The sequence below is a fragment of the Oncorhynchus masou genome, chromosome 31 (genome assembly GCF_036934945.1).
Source record: "Oncorhynchus masou masou isolate Uvic2021 chromosome 31, UVic_Omas_1.1, whole genome shotgun sequence".
Taxonomy (NCBI): Eukaryota; Metazoa; Chordata; class Actinopteri; order Salmoniformes; family Salmonidae; genus Oncorhynchus; species Oncorhynchus masou.
Genome location: NC_088242.1, coordinates 94,192,349 through 94,214,648, shown reverse-complemented (window position 1 = coordinate 94,214,648; position 22,300 = coordinate 94,192,349). Strand labels below are relative to the sequence as shown.

Here is a 22,300-nt window from a genome sequence, read left to right as displayed (position 1 = left end):
AGGCTGATCATGGCTCACATCAACACCATTATCCCATAAACCCTAGACCCACTCCAATTTGCATACTGCGTCAACAGATGTACAGATGATGCAATCTCTATTGCACTCCACACTGCCCTTACACACCTAGGCAAAAGGAACACAAATGAGAATGCTATTCATTGACTACAGATCAACACCATGACATCAAAGCTCATCACTAAGCTAAGGACCCTGGGACTAAACACCTCCCTCTGCAACTGGATCCTGGACGTCCTGACGGGCCGCCCCAAGATGGTAAGGGTAGGTCACAACATATCCGCCACGCTGATCCTCAACATGGGGGTCCCTCAGGGGTGTGTACTCAGTCCCCTCCTGTACTCCCTGTTCACTCATGTCTGCACGTCCAGGCACGACTCCCAACACCATCAATAAGTTTGCTGACGACAACAGTGGTAGGCCGGATCACTGACAATGAGACAGCCTATAGGGAGGGAGGTCAGAGACCTGACCGTGTGATGCCAGGACAACAATCTCTCCCTCAACGTGATCAGTCACACTAGTTAGACTGTTCTCTCTGCTACCGCATGGCAAGCGGTACCGGCGCACCATGTCGAGGTCCAAAAGGCTTCTTAACAGCTTCTACCCCCAAGCTATAAGACTCCTGAACAGCTACCCAGACTATTTGCATTGTTATTTTATTTTTTATTTGTTTTACTTAACTGCATTGTTGGTTAAGCGCTTGTAAGTAAGCATTTCACTGTAAGGTGAAATTGTATTTGGTGCCTTGTGACAATTAAAATTAGACTTGATTTTTTGAAAATGTATTGAAAACAGGGGTGCCAATAATTTTTACCCCTAGATTTTGTTTGAACTAAATCTTGTTTCTCTGAGCAATTGTATTAGTAAAAAAAAATAAGAGTACAATTTTTTTAGCATGTAATATTAGTTCAGTATTTGTATGTTTTTGCTCGTCTTTATAAAGGGTGCCAATAATTTTTACCCCTAGATTTTGTTTTAACTAAATCTGCTTCTCTGAGCAATTGTATTAGTAAAAAAAAACAAGAGTACAATTTTTTTTAGCATGTAATATTTGTTCAGTATTTGTATGTTTTTGCTCATCTTTATCAAGGGTGCCAATAAGTTCAGACCTGCCTGTATATCCCTTCATCGCTTCATTGATTGATATATCCAGTTTCATAAAATAAATACTTTGAAAGTTTCTTAATTTCACAGATTTGTAGGTTTATTATGCAACGGAATTAGATGAATCTTACAAAATATGATTTTAACAAACAATCATGGTACAAAATATGATTTTAACAACCGATCATGGTACATCAACGACTCCTTAAACAGGCACTAGTTAAATGTAGGTCATAGCTGCTGAATTGCTTATTTTGTAAAGTGAGTTACACCAATTGAAGTGAGCCCTAAAAATGATGAAAATTGACACAGGACATAGTGTGGATTGTGGACATTGCCACAGCTGATTCAGAGTAAATTGTTGCTATGCATATAAGCACCTAAAATCATCCGACCTACTCATTTGAATAATCATATGGCCTTCATCCCAACAGACATTATCCCAACAGACATTATCCACAGTATGACAATGTCAACATGCCATTTTGAAAAGAGCACAAATTCCGTGCGGGGGGGGTTTAAACTCGTAAATCAAAGCTTTGGAAGTGTTAAGAGATGACTTAATGCATGTAAAACTGAGTTACTAAAAGGGGTCTGCTAGACTCAGCAATATGAAATTATCATGCAGAACAGGATGACAACCAACTATCAGCTTGAGGCACGCCACACTTTAATGATTTCATATTGCTGAGTGCACCTTTTAATACTTACAAAGGTGCACCTGCAGACTCCACATGGATTTAATATTTGGATTGGTGAAAGCACTGGCTGAAGGGAAAATAAATCGGGACACACAGCCTATGAAAAGAAAGTGAAAGTCCCTGAAATATCCTTCAAGAGAGACTGCTTCCCTTAAACCTCTTGGGCTTGGAGAACATTGGGCCACTCTTTGCCAGGATACTGGGCGGCATTCTGAAACCACCTCCTCTCCACCACTTCCTTGCCCAGTTCCCAAAGTCGGCAAAGATGACTGATGCCCGCCTTGGTGGTGATCATGAGGTAATCTTTGTTCTCCGGGTGCTGCATCACAGTGTGGCGGGCAACAACCAGGGACTGGCAGAAGCGACAGAGCACCAGCAGGTAGAGTGCGTCCCTCTCGGCTTCGTTGAGGGGAATAACACTCTCCCAGCCGGCTAGCACGTCTCTTGCCACATCCAGAGGTGTGGGGTTCTCCATCATCATGTACATGATGGCGATGGCCAGCTCGAACACATAGTAGCCGCTGCTCATGTCCCCAAAGTCCAGGATGCCAGAGATTTTGTAGCCGGTTGAATCATCTGGTTGCACCAAGATGTTGTGGTCATTGAAGTCACCATGGTTGATGCCTACATAGAAACAAATGCACGTTTACTTGACATATCAAATATGCACGTGCAATAGTACCAGACGTTTGCTCAAATAGTAATTCAAATCGTTCAAATGTTTTGAGCGTTTGCGTGAGTCTACCTAGAGTACCAAATGGGCGTGGTTTGTACTTTGGTGGCCTATTTCATTGGTTCCATTGCACTGAGTAAACTCAATAATGCCCAGTGAAAGTTTGAAAGAAAACCAATACTATTTGACTCCAGGTTTGATTTCACAGCTCAGTTATAAACCATTACATTCTCCACCTGCATCAGTACCTGACCTGTTAATCATTACAACAGATTGGTTACTTTGTTAAAATGAAGGTCATATTCATTGTGGCATGCAATGGAAAACAAAAAATGTGCCTCTCTTGATGAACTAGTCCTACGCTGTTCCAGTCCGTTTTCTTCCATTTGAACCAGGTCTATCAAAAGAGAGAGCTCTGACAGAACAGCTGGTGAAGGGAGAGACTCACACTTGCGGAAGGAGCCGAGTTTGGGCTGAACACAAGTCTTGTATAGTTGGATGACTGACTTGACCACCTGCTGTACAGGATCTCCGTCCATTACATGGAGGTACGGCTCCAGCAGAGGGATGTTGGACAGACTCCAGATGAACTTCTCCCTCTGTAGTACATGGAGTTGAGGATGTTCCATCTATAAAAACAGACTCATCAACCGTGAACTGAGTTAACTACTGTCGATCAGATTATTGTCAGACATTTTTTTATTTTAAAACATGCCGTTCTACAGCTATGAGCAATTATGTATTATGTTTTTTAATTAACACTGAAATATTTGTTTGCCAATCAATCGTTATATATATATTATATCATATATAAACCAAAACTCCTTGAAATCATCTGATCACGCATAGCAGTGGGTCATAGAGCATGCAGGGAAATGGGGGTAAAATCATGACAGTATTTTGTTTGGTCAACATTTAGAGGTGCGTTCAAAGCTCACATTCAAAAACCAACAATCCAGCATATGAAAAAATATTTTAATACGGCCTTCAGTATTACTCTATGTCCAATGCATATTTCAATCCATTGTGACGATTTCAAATTGACAGAACCCATTTTCTTGCTCTCTATATACGAGAAATGTATTCACTCACACAGAATAAGCATCAACCTCCTAGAATAATATGTATTGTGATGGTTTTTCAACAGCTTAGAAAAACACTGCTAATTTTGTTTGCCCTGAGCCAAACCTAACAAACATTTAAAAAGAGATGACACTTTTACTGGCTTCATTCTTTACTTGAAATGTGAATATGACACTGAGACACCCATAAAAATTGTGTTTTCCTTTTGCATACCCCATCCAAGAAGTTGTCATGAAAAAGGGTATTTTATTTACTCATGAATGATACTGAATAAATGGAATAAAAGGTTTTATGAATGATACTACAATACTCAAAGGGGGTCATCCAGAGCTCCATTTGTAAAAAAAAAAAAAATATTTAAACATTTTTTTTTTAAATCAGGTGGGAGCAAAAAGTGACCTAGTGGTCTCAGAGGCACCAGAATGCATGAAAAAGGAAAATACCTTTTATAACAAAGCATTACATGCATATCTTTATTATTTATTTATTTATTCATCATTACATGCATATCTTTTATTTATTATTATTTATTTATCATTACATGCATATCTTTATTATTTATTATTATTTATTCATTATTACATGCATATCTTTATTATTTATTATTATTTATTTATCATTACATGCATATCTTTATTATTTATTATTATTATCATTACATGCATATCTTTATTATTTATTATTATTTATTCATTTATTTATTTATTATTACATGCATATCTTTATTATTTATTTATCATTACATGCATATTTTTATTAATTATTATTATTTATTTATCATTACATGCATATCTTTATTATTATTATTATTTATTCATTTATTTATCATTACATGCATATCTTTATTAATTATTATTTATTTATCATTACATGCATATCTTTATTATTTATTATTATTATTATTTATTCCTTTATCATTACATGCATATTTTTATTATTTATTATTATTATTATTTATTCATTTATCATTACATGCATATCTTTATTATTTATTATTATTTATTTATTTATCATTACATGCATATCTTTATTATTTATTATTATTATTCATTTATTTATTTATCATTACATGCATTCGTACCGTCGCGCTTACAGAAGTTGCACACACGGGGAACAATTTTAGTAGCCTCGGGTCTGGGAAAAAAATGTGGTTTTATATAAAAACATTTCATGCATTATTTTACATGAGTGGAGACTGGCAGAATCTTTTTATTTTTTTTAAAACACTGCACAAATGATCGAAATGACAGGCTACTGACAAACAGATCAATAAAAAAACGACCTTGTCTTGAATCCATCAATAACCTAGGCCTAGGTCTGTGGAGAGACATATTGTACAGTCCGCAGAGACAATTATAGTCCCAAAAAAGCTTTCCAGTTTTACTGACTCACCCACTTATGCACAGCTCACTCACCAGCGATGGCCTCGCTCTCATACCCAAAGCCACTCACTTGTTTAACTTTGTAAAACAATACAGTTCGCATTATAGGCCTATTTGGAAGTTGATACAATATATGTCGTATCCTACAGTTGACAGATTAGAGTCTTCTCTTTTCAGCAGAAGCCATTTGCTTTCCAACCTGTGTTAGCCCACGATTGTAGTTGAAATATTTCAAAAGGCTTGTTTTGTCTGCATGCTTTTCACTGACAAATTGGTCGCAAGATCCCAACCGTAGGATATTAATTGTTTGGGCAAAAACACTGGACTACAGGAGCGCTTTTCTCTCTCTATCTTACCACAGCAACGGCCACATAGTAGGTCTATATAGGGTACAATGTTGCATAAACCATAAGGCCAGACATTGCAAACAGTGAAAATATTTTGACGTCACATTTAATTGAGGTGTTATATCTTACCCTCTTCAAGTTAAAATGTTGCCAAACTAACTGTATGCATTTTAAATAGCAACATTTGCAAACATTAGCCTACTTGAACGCACCTCAGGCAGACTAATTGAAGATAATCATACTTCCTGCAGGACTGTGTCCATCTTGGCGGCCATTTTGCCAGCTTCATACAGGATCTGTGGAGAGCAGGGCACTTTGGCGATGGTGGTTCCCGGTAAATAGGTCAGCAGTCTCACCAGGTACTTCTGCACGCCAAAGCCGCAGTCTACCAGGGAAAAATAAAAAATAGTAATTGGAAGAGATCTGCTGCCCTCTGGGGGAAATTGGAATATAAGCTCATCCTGTTTCACCACCTCCTTGTCAACAAAGATCAAATTAAATCTGCCTCTAGATGCTTGGCAATGTAGATTTTAAAAAGCAGCTCTGACTGTTAACGTTAACCTAGCCAGAGGTCGACCGATTATGATTTTTCAACGCCGATACCGATTATTGGAGATTCTCTAGTGATGCAGTATTGAAGGTTTCCCCCAGGTCTGATTCTCTCGTGATGCAGTATTGAAGGTTTCCCCCAGGTCTGATTCTCTAGTGATGCAGTATTGAATGTTTCCCCCAGGTCTGATTCTCTAGTGATGCAGTATTGAATGTTTCCCCCAGGTCTGATTCTCTAGTGATGCAGTATTGAATGTTTCCCCCAGGTCTGATTCTCTCGTGATGCAGTATTGAAGGTTCCCCCAGGTCTGATTCTCTAGTGCTTCAGTATTGAATGTTTCCCCCAGGTCTGATTCTCTCGTGATGCAGTATTGAATGTTTCCCCAGGTCTGATTCTCTCGTGATGCAGTATTGAAGGTTCCCCCAGGTCTGATTCTCTAGTGCTTCAGTATTGAATGTTTCCCCCAGGTCTGATTCTCTCGTGATGCAGTATTGAATGTTTCCCCCAGGTCTGATTCTCTCGTGATGCAGTATTGAAGGTTCCCCCAGGTCTGATTCTCTAGTGATGCAGTATTGAAGGTTCCCCCAGGTCTGATTCTCTAGTGATGCAGTATTGAAGGTTCCCCCAGGTCTGATTCTCTAGTGCTTCAGTATTGAATGTTTCCCCCAGGTCTGATTCTCTCGTGATGCAGTATTGAAGGTTCCCCCAGGTCTGATTCTCTAGTGATGCAGTATTGAAGGTTCCCCCAGGTCTGATTCTCTAGTGATGCAGTATTGAATGTTTCCCCAGGTCTGATTCTCTAGTGATGCAGTATTGAAGGTTCCCCAGGTCTGATTCTCTAGTGATGCAGTATTGAATGTTTCCCCCAGGTCTGATTCTCTAGTGATGCAGTATTGAAGGTTCCCCCAGGTCTGATTCTCTAGTGCTTCAGTATTGAATGTTTCCCCCAGGTCTGATTCTCTAGTGATGCAGTATTGAATGTTTCCCCAGGTCTGATTCTCTAGTGATGCAGTATTGAAGGTTCCCCCAGGTCTGATTCTCTAGTGCTTCAGTATTGAATGTTTCCCCCAGGTCTGATTCTCTAGTGATGCAGTATTGAATGTTTCCCCAGGTCTGATTCTCTAGTGATGCAGTATTGAATGTTTCCCCCAGGTCTGATTCTCTAGTGCTTCAGTATTGAAGGTTCCCCCAGGTCTGATTGTCTAGTGCTTCAGTATTGAAGGTTCCCCCAGGTCTGATTCTCTAGTGCTTCAGTATTGAAGGTTTCCCCAGGTCTGATTCTCTAGTGCTTCAGTATTGAAGGTTCCCCAGGTCTGATTCTCTAGTGCTTCAGTATTGAAGGTTCCCCCAGGTCTGATTCTCTAGTGCTTCAGTATTGAAGGTTCCCCCAGGTCTGATTCTCTAGTGCTTCAGTATTGAAGGTTCCCCCAGGTCTGATTCTCTAGTGATGCAGTATTGAAGGTTCCCCCAGGTCTGATTCTCTAGTGATGCAGTATTGAAGGTTCCCCCAGGTCTGATTCTCTAGTGCTTCAGTATTGAAGGTTCCCCCAGGTCTGATTCTCTAGTGCTTCAGTATTGAAGGTTCCCCCAGGTCTGATTCTCTAGTGCTTCAGTATTGAAGGTTCCCCCAGGTCTGATTCTCTAGTGATGCAGTATTGAAGGTTCCCCCAGGTCTGATTCTCTAGTGCTTCAGTATTGAAGGTTCCCCCAGGTCTGATTCTCTAGTGATGCAGTATTGAAGGTTTCCCCAGGTCTGATTCTCTAGTGCTTCAGTATTGAAGGTTTCCCCAGGTCTGATTCTCTAGTGCTTCAGTATTGAAGGTTTCCCCAGGTCTGATTCTCTAGTGCTTCAGTATTGAAGGTTTCCCCAGGTCTGATTCTCTAGTGATGCAGTATTGAATGTTTCCCCCAGGTCTGATTCTCTAGTGATGCAGTATTGAAGGTTCCCCAGGTCTGATTCTCTAGTGCTTCAGTATTGAAGGTTCCCCAGGTCTGATTCTCTAGTGCTTCAGTATTGAAGGTTTCCCCAGGTCTGATTCTCTAGTGATGCAGTATTGAATGTTTCCCCCAGGTCTGATTCTCTAGTGCTTCAGTATTGAAGGTTCCCCCAGGTCTGATTCTCTAGTGCTTCAGTATTGAAGGTTCCCCAGGTCTGATTCTCTAGTGATGCAGTATTGAATGTTTCCCCCAGGTCTGATTCTCTAGTGCTTCAGTATTGAAGGTTCCCCCAGGTCTGATTCTCTAGTGATGCAGTATTGAAGGTTCCCCCAGGTCTGATTCTCTAGTGCTTCAGTATTGAATGTTTCCCCCAGGTCTGATTCTCTAGTGCTTCAGTATTGAATGTTTCCCCCAGGTCTGATTCTCTAGTGATGCAGTATTGAAGGTTCCCCCAGGTCTGATTCTCTAGTGATGCAGTATTGAAGGTTTCCCCAGGTCTGATTCTCTAGTGATGCAGTATTGAAGGTTCCCCCAGGTCTGATTCTCTAGTGCTTTAGTATTGTTATTAATATTTCCAGAAACTAAATGTAACTTTTACACCAGGCGAAACAAACTCAAATTGCTGGACGGCCAAGTGTCTGTATATGCAAGTTCACTCCTCCCTTATACTTGAAAGATCAATTAAGGTCACTGATTAGTTATGAACTGCCCTAACCTGGTTGTCTGAGTCTTAAATTGAACAGATTCACAAGATATAAAGCATACACGATTACAAGCATACCCATAACATGATGCAGCCACCACTATGCTTGAAAATATGGAGTGGTTCTCAGTAATGTCTTGTATTGGATTTGGCCACAAACATAACACTTTGTATTCAGGACAAAAAGTTAAATCGTTTTGCCACATTTCTTGCAGTATTACTTTAGTGCCTTGTTGCAAACAGGATGCATGTTGTGGAAAAATGGTATTCTCTACATGCTTAGTATTGTGGAGTAACTATAATGTTGTTGATCCATCCTGTTGGTACAATACGTGGATGATTTGTTATTAGCGTCAAAAGATGAAGAAACACTTGCGAGACCTCACCACATTGACTATTTTTCGGAACAGGGTCATATAGCATCGTATGAGCGAGCACAACTAGCAAAGCAAGAAGTAACATATTTGGCATTTTCGATTTCTAAGAGCAAGATATACATTACCCGGGATCGGGTAGAAACCATGGAAGTGTTTGGCACGGCCAAAACACTCCTTGCACGCTCAGGAACACTTTAGGAGTTTTCAATTTTGTTAGACATTTTATTTAGTCATTCTCTGAAATTGCTGAGACACTTACAGAGTTGACGGAAGGGGGGGGTGGTCCAAAACCTAGGACTGACTTGTTAGTGACAGCACTGGAATCGGGAAAAGCATTGTACAGATGGCTCTAGTTACATGAACACAGTGTGGTATGCATTTGGAGTAGTTCATGATTTCGGTACATTGTGGTCACATCGGGGCATGTTAACAGCAACAGGAACACCAATAAAATAAAATGGTCTGGAGGTAGAGACATGATTAGAAGCATGTCAGTTACCCAGTAAATTAGAAGTTGTGAAAAGGTGAAGACCATACTCGTCGTACAGTTATAAAATATATGATTTGTTTTAATCGCCATAGGTAATCGTAAAGGAGACGAATTGGCTAAGGCAGCTGCCTTGGTGAGAGAAAGTCTTAGAGAACCACATGTAAATATTGCGGATTCCAAACGGTTTTAAAACGGCACTATCCACCGGATGTGTACCAAACTCACTAAATGTGGCAGTAATAAAGCCTCTCTTGAAAAAGCCTAGTGACCATGCATCCCGCAAAGGCAGAGGTGTTGCTAACATTTACGATAATTTCAATTTACAAAAAAAAGAAAAATGTATTTTGAGCTTCTAGTCATGAAATCTATGCAGCTTACTCAATCACTTTTTATAGCTTTTTACAGGCCTCCTGGCCTTATATACTTTTTACAGGCCTCCTGGGCCATACACTGCGTTCCTCAGAGTTCCCCGAATTCCTATCGGACCTTGAAGTCATAGCAGATAATATTCAAATTTTGGGTGATATTAATATTCACATGGAAAAGTCCACAGACTCACTCCAAAAGGCTTTCGGAGCCATCATCGACTCAGTGGGTTTTGTCCAACATGTCTCTGGACCTACTCACTGTCACAGTCATACTCTGGACCTAGTTTTTTCCCATGGAATAAATGTTGTGGATCTTAATGTTTTTCCTCATAATCCTGGACTATCAGACCACCATTTTATTATGTTTGCAATTGCAACAAGTAACCTGATCAGATCCCAACCAAGGAGCCTCAAAAGTCATGCTATAAATTCACAGACAACACAAAGATTCTTTGATGCCCTTCCAGATTCCCTCTGCCTACCCAAGGATGTCAGAGGACAAAAATCAGTTAACCACCTAACTGAGGAACTCAATTTAACCTTGCACAATACCCTAGATGCAGTCGCACCCCTAAAAAATGTCATAAGAGACTAGCTCCCTGGTACACAGAAATACCCGAGCTCTGAAGCAAGCTTCCAGAAAATTGGAACTGAAATTGCGCCACAAACTGGAAGTCTTCCGGCTAGCTTGGAAAGACAGTACCATGCAGTATTGAAGAGCCATCACTGCTGTTCGATCATCCTATTTTTCCAACTTAATTGAGGAAAATAAGAACAAGCCGAAATGTCTTTGATACTGTCGAAAAGCTAACTAAAACGCTGCATTCCCCAAGAGAGGATGGCTTTCACTTCAGCAGTAATACATTCATAAACTTCTTTGAGAACAAGATCATGATCATAAGAAAGCAAATTACGGACTCTTTAAATCTGCGTATTCCTCCAAAGCTCAGTTGTCCTGAGTCTGCACAACTCTGCCAGGACCTAGGATCAAGAGAGACACTCAAGTGTTTTAGTACTATATCTCTTGACACAATGATGAAAATAATCATGGCCTCTCAACCTTCAAGCTGCATACTGGATATTCCAACTAAACTACTGAAAGAGCTGCTTCCTGTGCTTGGCCCTCCTATGTTGAACATAATAAACGTCTCTCTATCCACCGGATGTGTACCAAACTCACTAAAAGTGGCAGTAATAAAGCCTCTTGAAAAAGCCAAACCTTGACCCAGAAAATATAAAAAAATGAATTGGCCTATATCGAATCTTCCATTCCTCTCAAATTTTAGAAAAAGCTGTTGTGCAGCATCTCACTGCCTTCCTGAAGACAAACAATGTACACATAATGCTTCAGTCTAGTTTTAGACCCATTCATAGCACCGAGACTGCAATTGTGAAGGTGGTAAATGACCTTTTAATGGCGTCAGACCAAGGCTCTGCATCTGTCCTCGTGCTCCTAGACCTTCGAGCTGCTTATGATACCATTGATCACATTCTATTGGGGAACTTAGTGAGGAGAGATTGGAAACCCAATCCTGTCTACACGGACAAGTTCTGGCCTGGTTTAGATCTTATCTGTCGGAAAGATATCAGTTTGTCTCTATGAATGGATTGTCCTCTGACAAAACTGTACATTTCGGTGTTCCTCAAGGTTCCGTTTTAGGACCACTATCGTCTTCACCATACATTTTACCTCTTGGGGATGTCATTCGAAAACATAATGTTAACTTTCACTGCAATGCGGATGACACACAGGTGTACATTTCAATGAAACATGGTGAAGCCCCAAAATTGCCCTTGCTAGAAGCTTGTGTTTCAGACATAAGTGTCACAGGCTGGCTCATAGCCTGTGGCAAAAATGAGGGGATGCGAACAGGTATAGGCCAATTAAAAAAAAAAAAATATTATAAACAAACTATTAACTTTAAACTAAGAAAAAGGTATGAGGTGTGGAAGTATCATAATGTAAGTTGTAGGTAAAGTGCAGGGATGTGTGAATCTGTGTGTGTGAATGACTGAGTGAAAACTATGCAAAACTACAAAAGAACAAACAAAACAGGTTCATACCTGGAGGAGGAGAGAGAAGGAGTGATTAATGAAGCCGTTTAAATACCCTGAGCCCAGGTGACTCCAATCACTAACGACCCTCCTCTACCTGCAGGAGGAGCCGCCCCTGCACTGCAGAGGAGCCGTGACACCCCCCCCCCCACACACCCCAGAGGAGCCCCCCCCCCCACACACACACACACACCCCGTAAAATGAGGGTCCCACCCTCAACCCAATTTGCTCCAACATATTCAAAACAATTCAAATTCCACCCCCCCCCCCCCCCCCCCAAAAAAAGGATACCAGTCCCGGCTCCTAGTAGGAGCCCCGTGTCCCCCAACTGACTGTCCACCCCTCAAACTCGGCAGCCCTGGTACCTGGGGAGCAATTTAAGAGGAAAGAGGCGCAGACAGCCCGTAGGGGTCAGCAGGGAGAAGATACAAACTAGGTTAAAGGAGCACGGGACAGAGCAGAAAAACAAGTGGGTTGTAGTCAGTGAACACAGTTAAAGGGGTCAAACCAGAACCAACATAGACCTCGAAGTAAAAGCCCTGTGAAGTGTAAAGCCCAAATGAGACCTAAAGCCTCCTTTTCAATTACAGAATATTTTGATACTTATTAAATTTCCGGGAGAAGAAACTGACTGGACACTCAACATTGTTATCATTCTCCTGGAGAAGCACAGCACCAGTGCCAATTTGACTGGCGTCTACCTGCAATTTGAAAGGTTTCCTAAAATTTGGTGCTGCCAACACAGGTGCCAAACACAAAAGAGCCTTAACTGCATCAAATGCCTCTTGGCACTGGGTGGACCAGATAAATTAAGCCTTGGCCTTCAACAGATTGGTCAGGGGGGGACACTACTACTGAAAAGTTTACAGAAAGCGCGGCAGTACCCCGCCATTCCCAGGAAGTGCATCAGTTCTGTCTTTGTGGAGGGCTGTGGGAAATGCTTCACAGCCTGGACCTTGGCTTCCACGGGACAGACAAAACCCTGACCAACAACCTTGCCTAGGTATGTGACTGTAGCTTTGGTAAACTCACATTTTGCCAAATTAATAGTCAACCTGGCCCACACCAGTCTTTCGAACAGGGCTTTTGCACTCTCCAAACAAGCTCCTCCCAGGAGTCTGAGTAGACGACCACGTCGTCCAAATACACGACACACCCTTCCAGACCTGAGACCACCCGATTCATTAGCCTCTGGAAGGTGGCTGGAGCATTCCGCAAGCCGAAAGGCATCACTGTATAGGAGAACAAACCAGACAGAGTTATAAAGGCAGTAATCTCACAAACTCTTTTGGTAAGGGGTACTTGCCAATATCCCTTTAAAAGATCCCATTTGCTAACATACTTTGCTGACCCAACTTGATCAATACAGTCCTCCATCCTAGGAATAGGGTAAAGGTCTGCTTTAGTAACATTGTTACCTTTTCTATTATCAGTGCAAGATCTGAAAGTGGAATCAGACTTTTTGACCAAAAGACAGGGTGAAGCCCAATTTGAACAACATGGCTCCGCAATACAATTGTCCAACATATACTGCACCTCTGTTTCCAGTTTCAATCTCTTCTCCTCAGATACACGATAAAATCTCTTTTTGATAGGCTTAGCATCTTCGATGTCTATATCATGCTCAATTAAGTGGGTTTGCGATGGAGTGTCTGTTAGAAATATTATGAATAAACAATATCCTCATTTTAAATAGAACTGTAACTAAGTAAACTTATACTCTGTTTAATTACATCTTATTAACAGTATGAGTTCATAAGGGATTGTGTGACACAGACAAGGAGTAATTAAAGTTAATGACCACCATTCCAACTAGGAAGAAATGGGTTGTGGATTAAGTAAACAGATAAGGTAGTTAACCTATGGTTGAACCGACAAAACTTAGCTCTGGGGTGTTTTAGATAAGACAGTGAGTGCATTCCTAGGTTCTGTTAATTAGAACTGTCAGCTAAGTGGTGATCGATAATGGTGAGGAGTCAAAAGGTAATTCAGTTGTATTGTGTGTCCTGTGTATGTGCTGGGGGCCAGAATGAACTCAGAATGAACCTTTAAAGTTCCCTTTGTCCCGGTCTGGAGGAGGAGATTCATTTTAGGAGCAATGAAATGATAAGACTGGTCTCCATCTATTTTATGCAAACAAGAATCTTACAAATTCTCATAAAATAGATTAAGGGAATTCAATTAATGAAAACACATTGGTATAATTAAATTACAGTAAGTGTCAGAAAACAAAACAGGGTAGTTTCTAATAAGAGCTATCAATTCATCACGTTTCTCAGAGTCTAAATGATCTACCAAAACCCCAAGGTTTTGCAAAGTCGGAGTTTTTCAACCGACCTTGTAAGACCTCATCCGAAACCCTAACGTCCTCCTCTTCTCCCCCCTCCACCAAATTAAAGCCACAAGATGCAGTGACTGGAGCAGCAGTCAACGCTGTCCTCACCGCTGGAGTGCCTTCTACTTTGCTTAGATCACGGGAGTGATAATATTTTAACAGGTTCACATGGCATAATATAGAGGACTTCCTATGACCAGGGGTTTCAATAAGATAGTTCAAATCTGACACTTTACACAACACATTGAGGGGACCACAGTATTTTGCCTGAAAAGGTGAACTTACAAGAGGCAGAAGAGCAAGTACACAATCACCGGGACTAAACTCACGCAGCTCAGCCTGTCTGTCATATTTAAGTTTCATTTTCCGTTGAGAAGATTTGACCAGATCTGCCGGATATCTGGTTGCTTAACACATAACAGTTAATAAGTAGCTATGACCTGACTTGGACCTTGGTAAAGGCCCAACACAATCGATAATAATATGCTCAAAAGGTTGCCCTACAACTGGTATTGGATACAAAGGTGCTGGCTATACAACCTGGTTTGGCTTGCTTGTGCTCTGACACGTATCACAAGTTGTATTAAACTGAGCAGCATCCCGCTTTAAACGTGGCCAGAAAAAATAATGAAGTATGTGATCATAGGTTTCACGAACACCCATATGACCTGCCACATCACCATGTGAAGGTTGCAACACTTTATTTCGCAAAGTAGTAGGTACAACTATTTGAAAGACTTGTTCTCCTAGACCCTGATCATAGTGTGGAACACATTTCCTGACCAACAGCCCATGAAGAAGAAAATAACACTGAGCACTGTTCCTCACCACTGAATCAGGAACAACTTTATCAAACAGATCAGCCAAGTTAGTATCGGCCTTTTTGCTCAGCCTTCAATGAATCTCTAGAACTAGTCAACTGTTCTGTCTGGAGTTTGACTCAAGACTTTCTGGCTTACTCTCAATCTCCTAACGAGAGTCCGCGCGGGGAACGGCACAAACTGGAAATACCTCAGGAGACACACAGTTTTGATCCGGCGATTCCCTTGCAGGTGACACTGATGGATGCCACCTGTTAATTTTTTTTTTACGGAATACAGAACGGTTTCCGGATTCGACCATATTAATGACCAAAGGCACGTATTTCTGTGTGTTATAGCACCGATTTGTAAGTCGCTCTGGATAAGAGCGTCTGCCAAATGACTTAAATGTAAATGTAATGTAAATGTTATAATTAAGTCTATGATTTGATAGAGCAGTCTGACTGAGCAATGGTGGGCACCAGCACGCTCATAAGCATTCATTCAAACAGCACTTTCGTGCGTTTTGCCAGCAGCTCTGTTGTTTATGACTTCAAGACTATCAACTCCCGAGATTAGGCTGGTGTAACGATGTGATGTGAAGTGGCTAGCTAGTTAGAGGGGTTAATAGTGTTTCAAACGTCACTCGCTCTGAGACTTGGAGTTGTCGTTCCCCTTCCACTGTATGGGTAACGCTGATTCGAGGGTGGCTGTTGTCGATTTGTTCCTGGTTAAAAGGAACCACCAACTTTCATATGTTCTCATGTTCTGAGCAAGGAACTTAAACGTTAGCTTTCTTACAAAGCACATATTGCACTTTTACTTTCTTCTCCAACTCTTTGTTTTTGCATTATTTAAACCAAATTGAACAAGTTTCATTACTTATTTGAGGCTAAATGGATTTTATTGATGCATTATATTAAGTTAAAATAAGTGTTCATTCAGTATTGTTGTAATTGTCATTATTACAAATACATTTTCAAAATCGTCCGAATAATCGGTATCGGCTTTTTTTTGTCCTCCAATAATCGGTATCGGCATTGAAAAATCATAATCGGTCGACCTCTAATATCAAGCTTTTTTCCATCTACATAACATTGCAGAAATCAGAAACTTTGTGTCCATAAATGATGCAGAAAAATGTATTCATGCTTTTGTTACTTCTAGGTTAGACTACTGCAATGCTCTACTTTCCGGCTACCCGGATAAATCACTAAATAAACTTCAGTTAGTGCAAAATACGGCTGCTAGAATCCTGACTAGAACTAAAAAATTTGATCATATTACTCCAGTGCTAGCCTCCCTACACTGGCTTCCTGTTAAGGCATGGGCTTATTTCAAGGTTTTACTGCTAACCTACAAAGCATTACATGGGCTTGCTCCTACCTTTCTTTCTGATTTGGTCCTGCCGTACATACCTAAACGTACGCTACGGTCAGTAGGTCATATGATTGAGTGTAGTCTGGCCCAGGAGTCTGAAGGTGAACGGAAAGGCTCTGGAGCAACGAACCGCCCTTGCTGTCTCTGCCTGGCCGGTTCCCCTCTCTACACTGGGATTCCCTGCCTCCAACCCTATTACAGGGGCTGAGTCACTGCTCTTCCATGCCGTCCCTAGAAGGGGTGAGTCACTTGAGTAGGTTGAGTCACTGTGCCGTGGAGGAGATCTTTGTGGGCTATACTCAGGCTTGTCTCAGGATGGTAAGTTGGTGGTTGAAGATATCCCTCTAGTGGTGTGGGGGCTGTGCTTTGGCAAAGTGGGTGGGGTTATTTCCTGCCTGTTTGTCTGGGGGTATCTTCGGATGGGGCCATAGTGTCTCCTGACCCCTCCTGTCTCAGCCTCCAGTATTTATTCTGCAGGAGTTTATGTGTCGGGAGGCTGGGGTCAGTCTGTTATATCTGGAGTACTTCTCCTGTCTTATCCGGTGTCCTGTGTGAATTTAAGTATGCTCTCTCTAAGTCTCTCTTTCTCTCGGAGGACCTGAGCCCTCGGACCATGCCCCAGGACTACCTGGCATGATGACTCCTTGCTGTCCCCAGTCCACCTGGCTGTGCTGCTGCTTCAGTTTCAACTGTTCTGCCTGCGGCTATGGAACCCTGACCTATTCACCGGACAGAAAGACAGCAGGAGTGGTAGAGATACTCTTAATGATCGGCTATGAAAAGCCAGCTGACATTTACTCCTGAGCTGCTGACTTGCTGCACCCTCGACAACTACTGTGATTATTATTATTATTATTATTATTATTATTATTATTATTATTATTATTATACCTTGCTGGTCATTTATGAACATTTCAACATCTTGGCCATGTTCTGATATAATCTCCACCAGAAGAGGACAGAAGCCAGAAGAGGACTGGCCACCCCTCATAGCCTGTTGCTCTAGGTTTCGGCCTTTCTAGGGAGTTTTTCCTAGCCACCGTGCTTCTACACCTGCATTGCTTGCTGTTTGGGGGTTTTAGGCTGGGTTTCTGTACAGCACTTTGAGATATCAGCTGATATAAGGGCTTTAGAAATGAATTAGATTTGAAGATTCTAGGCGAAATGCCAGGGGAATGGATTCTAAAGTTAACACATTTAAATATGGACAAACACTCCTTGCAAACTCAGAAGGCCTTAAGGTTTGTTGAAATCATTAGATATTTTAAGCCGTTTTTTTATTTTTTATACATTTACATTTTATGTCATCTAATTCTGGAATGGACAAAAGAGGGGGTCACGAGGAATTAGAATAGGGGTTACCAAACCTAAAAGTAACTTAATTTGTTTATGCGGTGCGGTGGTTATTGAGAACCACATGGGGAAAAGGAGACCAGTGAATCGTTAGACTCGGTGGAGAGATACTGTCGCCATGTTGTGGGATTTATTAGAAGGGGTCTTTTTAATTAAATTGGGTATGCAGGATGATGGAAGTGTTTTGAAGAGGTATTTAAATGGTTTCCGGAGGACAGGGAGAGAACAAAAAAATACTAATGAGAAATGATCTCATTAGAAATTAACGGAACAGTGGGATTTAATTATAAAATTAATGAGGAATCACCCGTCTCTATCAAAATTGTACCATTACTTCAGATTATTATTTCTGTAGGGAGTTATAATTCTAAATTGATTAGTTATTCGAATTTGTTTATTTTTTGATTTAACATGTTGTTTTTGTCACATGAGCAAAAGTGGGAAATGACCAGTTCCCTGAGGTCCTGGTCTTTGTGCTACTTATACAGTGGTACTGTGTTCAGGCTGCATATAGAAAGGAAAATATATGTTAATAAGGGATGACAGTTACTTCAAATGGATTGTGATATATGTATTGCTGATTTCATGTGTTTTGATACAATCGCCACCAGATTGGGATCCTGGAGTGGGAATTCTGCGAGGGGTTAGGGTGTTAACTGAACGATAACTCTTCCTAGAGGTCGCCAGTAGAATAAGGGAGAAAATGGTTAGAAAATGGTTTTATGCTTTTTGACATTTGTCTTAGAGATGTTATTAAGAAAAGGTTCATGTCATAATTCATCATATCGTCAAGGTTTGTCTGGTTTCCTGAAGCAAATGGAATGAACTTAACCTCAAAAAGCACAGATCTTAACAGTTATCATGGAAGGTATCGTCAGATTGTGTCTTAATGCATGGTAGGAATAATTTGACCATAGACGGTGTGTGTAAACCTCAAAACCCTGCCTCACTGGCTGAAGAAAGAGCGACAAAGGCAATGAGAGACAGTGACCTTTACCCCTCCTATCTGATCCGAGCCATAAACCAGGGCGGGGGTGCTGAGAGCGCGTGTGGAGTGAGCGTGGAGAGAGAGAACAATCTCAGGTGAGAGACTCGTGTACGTGGGGGAAACGGAAGTATCTACTTGGATATTAAAATCGGGACATGATCAAGGGCCATGAAATGTGACAGGCAAAAGTTACAAGTGCCGTTGGGAAAACGAACTGTAAACGATATCTGAAGAAGACACGCTAGAATGTAAAGTGCCTAGTGAAGGAAAGGAGGGGGGGGGGGGGGCGTAAAGCCCTTTTGAAATCTGACACGCGGCTGGATTAACAATAAGTTAAGCTTTATTTTGATGTATAACACATTTTCAAGAATGTTAAATATTTGAATATAGTATTTTTGAATTACGCGCTCTGCAATCTCACTGGATATTGGCTAGGTGGGAGGCTACCGTCCCACCTACCCTAGAAAGATTACAGAGTTCTTCTGTCCAGTGTCTGTTCTTTTGACTATCTTAATCTTTTCATTGGTCAGTCTGAGATATGGCTTTTTCTTTGCAACTCTGCCTAGAAGGCCAACATCCCGAAGTCACCTCTTCACTGTTGACGTTGAGACTGGTGATTTGCGGGTATGATTTAATGAAGCTGCCAGTTGCGGACTTGAGGCGTCTTTCTCAAACTAGACACTCTAATGTACTTGTCCTATTGCTCAGTTATGCACCGGGGGCCTCCCACTCCTCTTTCTATTCTGGTTAGAGCCAGTTTGTCCGGTTCTGTGAAGGGAGTAGTACACAGCATTGTACAATATCTTAATGGCAATTTCTCACATGGAATAGCCTTCATTTCTCAGAACAAGAACAGACTGAGGAGTTTCAGAAGAAAGGTATTTGTTTCTGACCATTTTGTAATCGAACCCACAAATGCTGACGCTCCAGATACTCAACTAGTCTAAAGAACAGGAAAGAACTGTTGTCCTTTAAATCAGAACAACAGTTTTCAGCTGTGCTAACATAATTGCAAAAGGGTTTTCGGGTGATAATCAAATATCCTTTTAAAATGATAAACTTGGATTAGCTAACACAACGTGCCATTGGAACACAGGAGTGATGTTTGTTGACAATGGGCCTCTGTACACCTATGTAGATATTCCATTAAAAATCCGCAGTTTTCAGCTACAAGAGTCATTTACAACATTAACACTGTCTGCACTGTATTTCTAATTTGATGTCATTTCAAAATGGACAAAAAAGAAAAAGTGCTTTTCTTTCAAAAACAAGGACATTTCTAAGTGACCCCAAAGTTTTTGAATGATAGTATAACACACTGTATATTGTATCAAAAACTATTTTATTGATTTCAATGTGGGCAATTCCATACAAGATTGGCCACAAGATTTTTATGTTTTGGATCTTCCTGAAATTAAATCCAGAGGATTTCATTTCAGGAAGATCCAAAACATTATAAATATCTTTGCGTCACTCCCGTATGGAATGCCCTATACGTGCCCATTTCTACTAAATAGATTGACTAAGTACCAGGAAGAAGAGAAAACCAGCTGACACTGATTTTTGTTAATAGGCCTTAACATGCAATTAAACCATGATCATACAGTAACATCTGGTGATTCCCAGAGCATCTCCCAAAGGCTCAGTCTTGTGTGAGCTTCATACATACCGATGTCCTCCAGGCTCATGACTTGTCCTGAGGTGGTGGGGAGAACTGTCTGGGCAGGAAGCCCCTTCTTGTGCAGGAAGGTCATGGCATGAGACTGCAGCTCCAGCAGAGTGGGGTTCTGACTGTCCTCAGAGTTCATTACCTTCAGGACGTACTCGTTGTCCTCACTGACCACCAAGCGGAAGTTCTGGTCATCGTAGCTGGGCAGCGGGTGAATCTGGGACGGCGTCAAGTCAAAGAGCCTCTTCACTAGCTCAGACACCTGTAGATGGCTGAGGTTTGGTTTAGATTCCGCTAATGCCATTGATGCTAGAGAGAAGGCATGCAAAGAAAAAAGGTCACGACGGGGGTGTAATCATTAGTCATTTAACCGACTTGCCTGGTTAAAAATATATATTTAAAAAATAATTATATATATATTTAGATTTTTTTTTAACCAGGCAAGTTGGTTAAGAACAAATTCTTATTTTCAATGACAGCCTAGGAACAGTGGGTTAACTGCTTATTCAGGGGCAGAACGACAGATGTCAGCTTGGGGATTTGAACTTGCAACCTTTCGGATACTAGTCCAATGCTCTAACCGCTAGGCTACCCTGCCGCCCCAAATATTTCTCAATCTAATATTTTTCTTGGGTATATTCATTATGTCAATTCTGTTCCAGAACGTTTCTTGAACTGAATTAAATGGAACGAAACGGGGAAGGACCTACCTGAATATATTTTAAAAACCATCTCGAATGCAATTGGTATTAAAATAATCAATGTTTACAAGTCACAAAGTACTTTCTAATCTAAAACAACTAGCTAACTGTTTTGTCATTTTCTGGTAACACAAACATTGTTAAATGTAAAGGACATAGCTATCAAGATAGTTAACATGCCAAGGCACATGAGATATTTGAAAAGTTCAAGTACAGCCACATTTGCTTCGCTGCAACCCGAATATAGAAACCTTCGACATTGCTATCAGAATAAGAAAATCGCATTGAAAATACGGTACTAGACGCGCATAACTCGCTTTGTTTTTCCAGATCTGGCAGGGCTACATTGTGTGCAGGTTTCTCACTCTGGACGCAATCAGGCTACGGAAAACACATACAGTGGGCGACGTTATCAGCACCCCTCCAGCAAGTGGCACAAGTCTCCAGAAAAGGTGTGTTTTGGAACCGAGGCACCTTTTCATTAGAACTTCGGATGAAATCCGTTCCTAGACTCATAAATACTAGACTTCTAGCGAATATTAAGAAAAACGATTTATTTTGTTGTTGGGTCTAGACTTCTGCTAACCCTTTTTAAAATCCCTTTAGCGTTGCTTGCTACATAGGTCAGCTGGCTACTTAGCTACAGCCATCAAGTAGTTGTAATGTCATCATATTTAGCCTATTCCAACAATTGTTGAATGCATCCTGGCCACTTGAACAGTGTGTGAATAGGGTAATCCGGACACATTGACTCGTTCGTAATTCCGTGGTCAGAACTATGATCAGAATACTAAAAACGACATGAACTGTCAAGTCTACACATGGCCATGGCTGTATCGAAGCTCGGCCACATACTGTAGGCTTCCATTCAGCTGCTGTTGTGTGGCCATACATTTTTTTTGTTACAATATACAATATAATATCTTTAACAATGTACCTGATAGGAACGACACAAAACTGCACGTCATGCAATGCACGTCTCACCATCCAACTCTGCACTCACTCACTGTATAAAATATATTAACCCCCCCCACCCCCCCACCAGACACAGTAAGTTGCTAGCTAGTACTGGCGGGAATTCTTTACAACAAAATGCACAACAAATATTCTCCAAAAACCGCTGCATCTTATGTGTGATGTTCGAATAACATTTACAAACAATTTGATATAAATTGTACATTGAAATAATCACTTTTGATGTACGGTGCTTACCGCTGGTTTGGTGCTTGTTCACTGGAACGATTCTAACTGGAACATCCCCCTCGTAAGCATGCTACGCAA

The 22,300-nt window shown here is 41.0% G+C and overlaps 1 protein-coding gene across 3 annotated transcripts; it reads right to left on the bottom strand.

Moving 5' to 3' along the window:
* Positions 1-1,199: 1,199 nt before the first annotated feature.
* On the bottom strand, positions 1,200-22,275 carry hykk.2 (hydroxylysine kinase, tandem duplicate 2). 3 transcript variants are annotated; one of them, XM_064952596.1, is made up of 5 exons: positions 22,232-22,275; positions 20,319-20,627; positions 5,554-5,696; positions 2,948-3,128; positions 1,200-2,450 (listed from the first exon to the last, which is right to left on the bottom strand). In XM_064952596.1, exons 2-5 carry the CDS (start codon positions 20,620-20,622, stop codon positions 1,978-1,980), a joined length of 1,101 nt encoding a protein of 366 aa, XP_064808668.1. In that variant the 5' UTR covers positions 20,623-20,627; positions 22,232-22,275; the 3' UTR covers positions 1,200-1,977. The 3 variants fall into 3 exon arrangements, with proteins under 3 accessions (XP_064808668.1, XP_064808665.1, XP_064808666.1); XM_064952593.1 differs by lacking the exon at positions 22,232-22,275 and adding an exon at positions 21,957-22,026; XM_064952594.1 differs by lacking the exon at positions 22,232-22,275 and adding an exon at positions 21,957-22,026 and having other exon boundaries at positions 2,948-3,098.
* Between the last annotated feature and the right edge of the window lie 25 nt (positions 22,276-22,300).

Coding starts and splice junctions, on each gene's coding strand:
- hykk.2 (XM_064952593.1), bottom strand. CDS start 21,987: ATGACGTGCAGTTTTGTGTCGTTCCTATCAG. Junction 20,628..21,956: donor TTTTGTGTCGTTCCTATCAG/GTACATTGTTAA, acceptor CCTTCTCTCTAG/CATCAATGGCATTAGCGGAA. Junction 2,451..2,947: donor ACTCGGCTCCTTCCGCAAGT/GTGAGTCTCTCC, acceptor GTTTCTATGTAG/GCATCAACCATGGTGACTTC.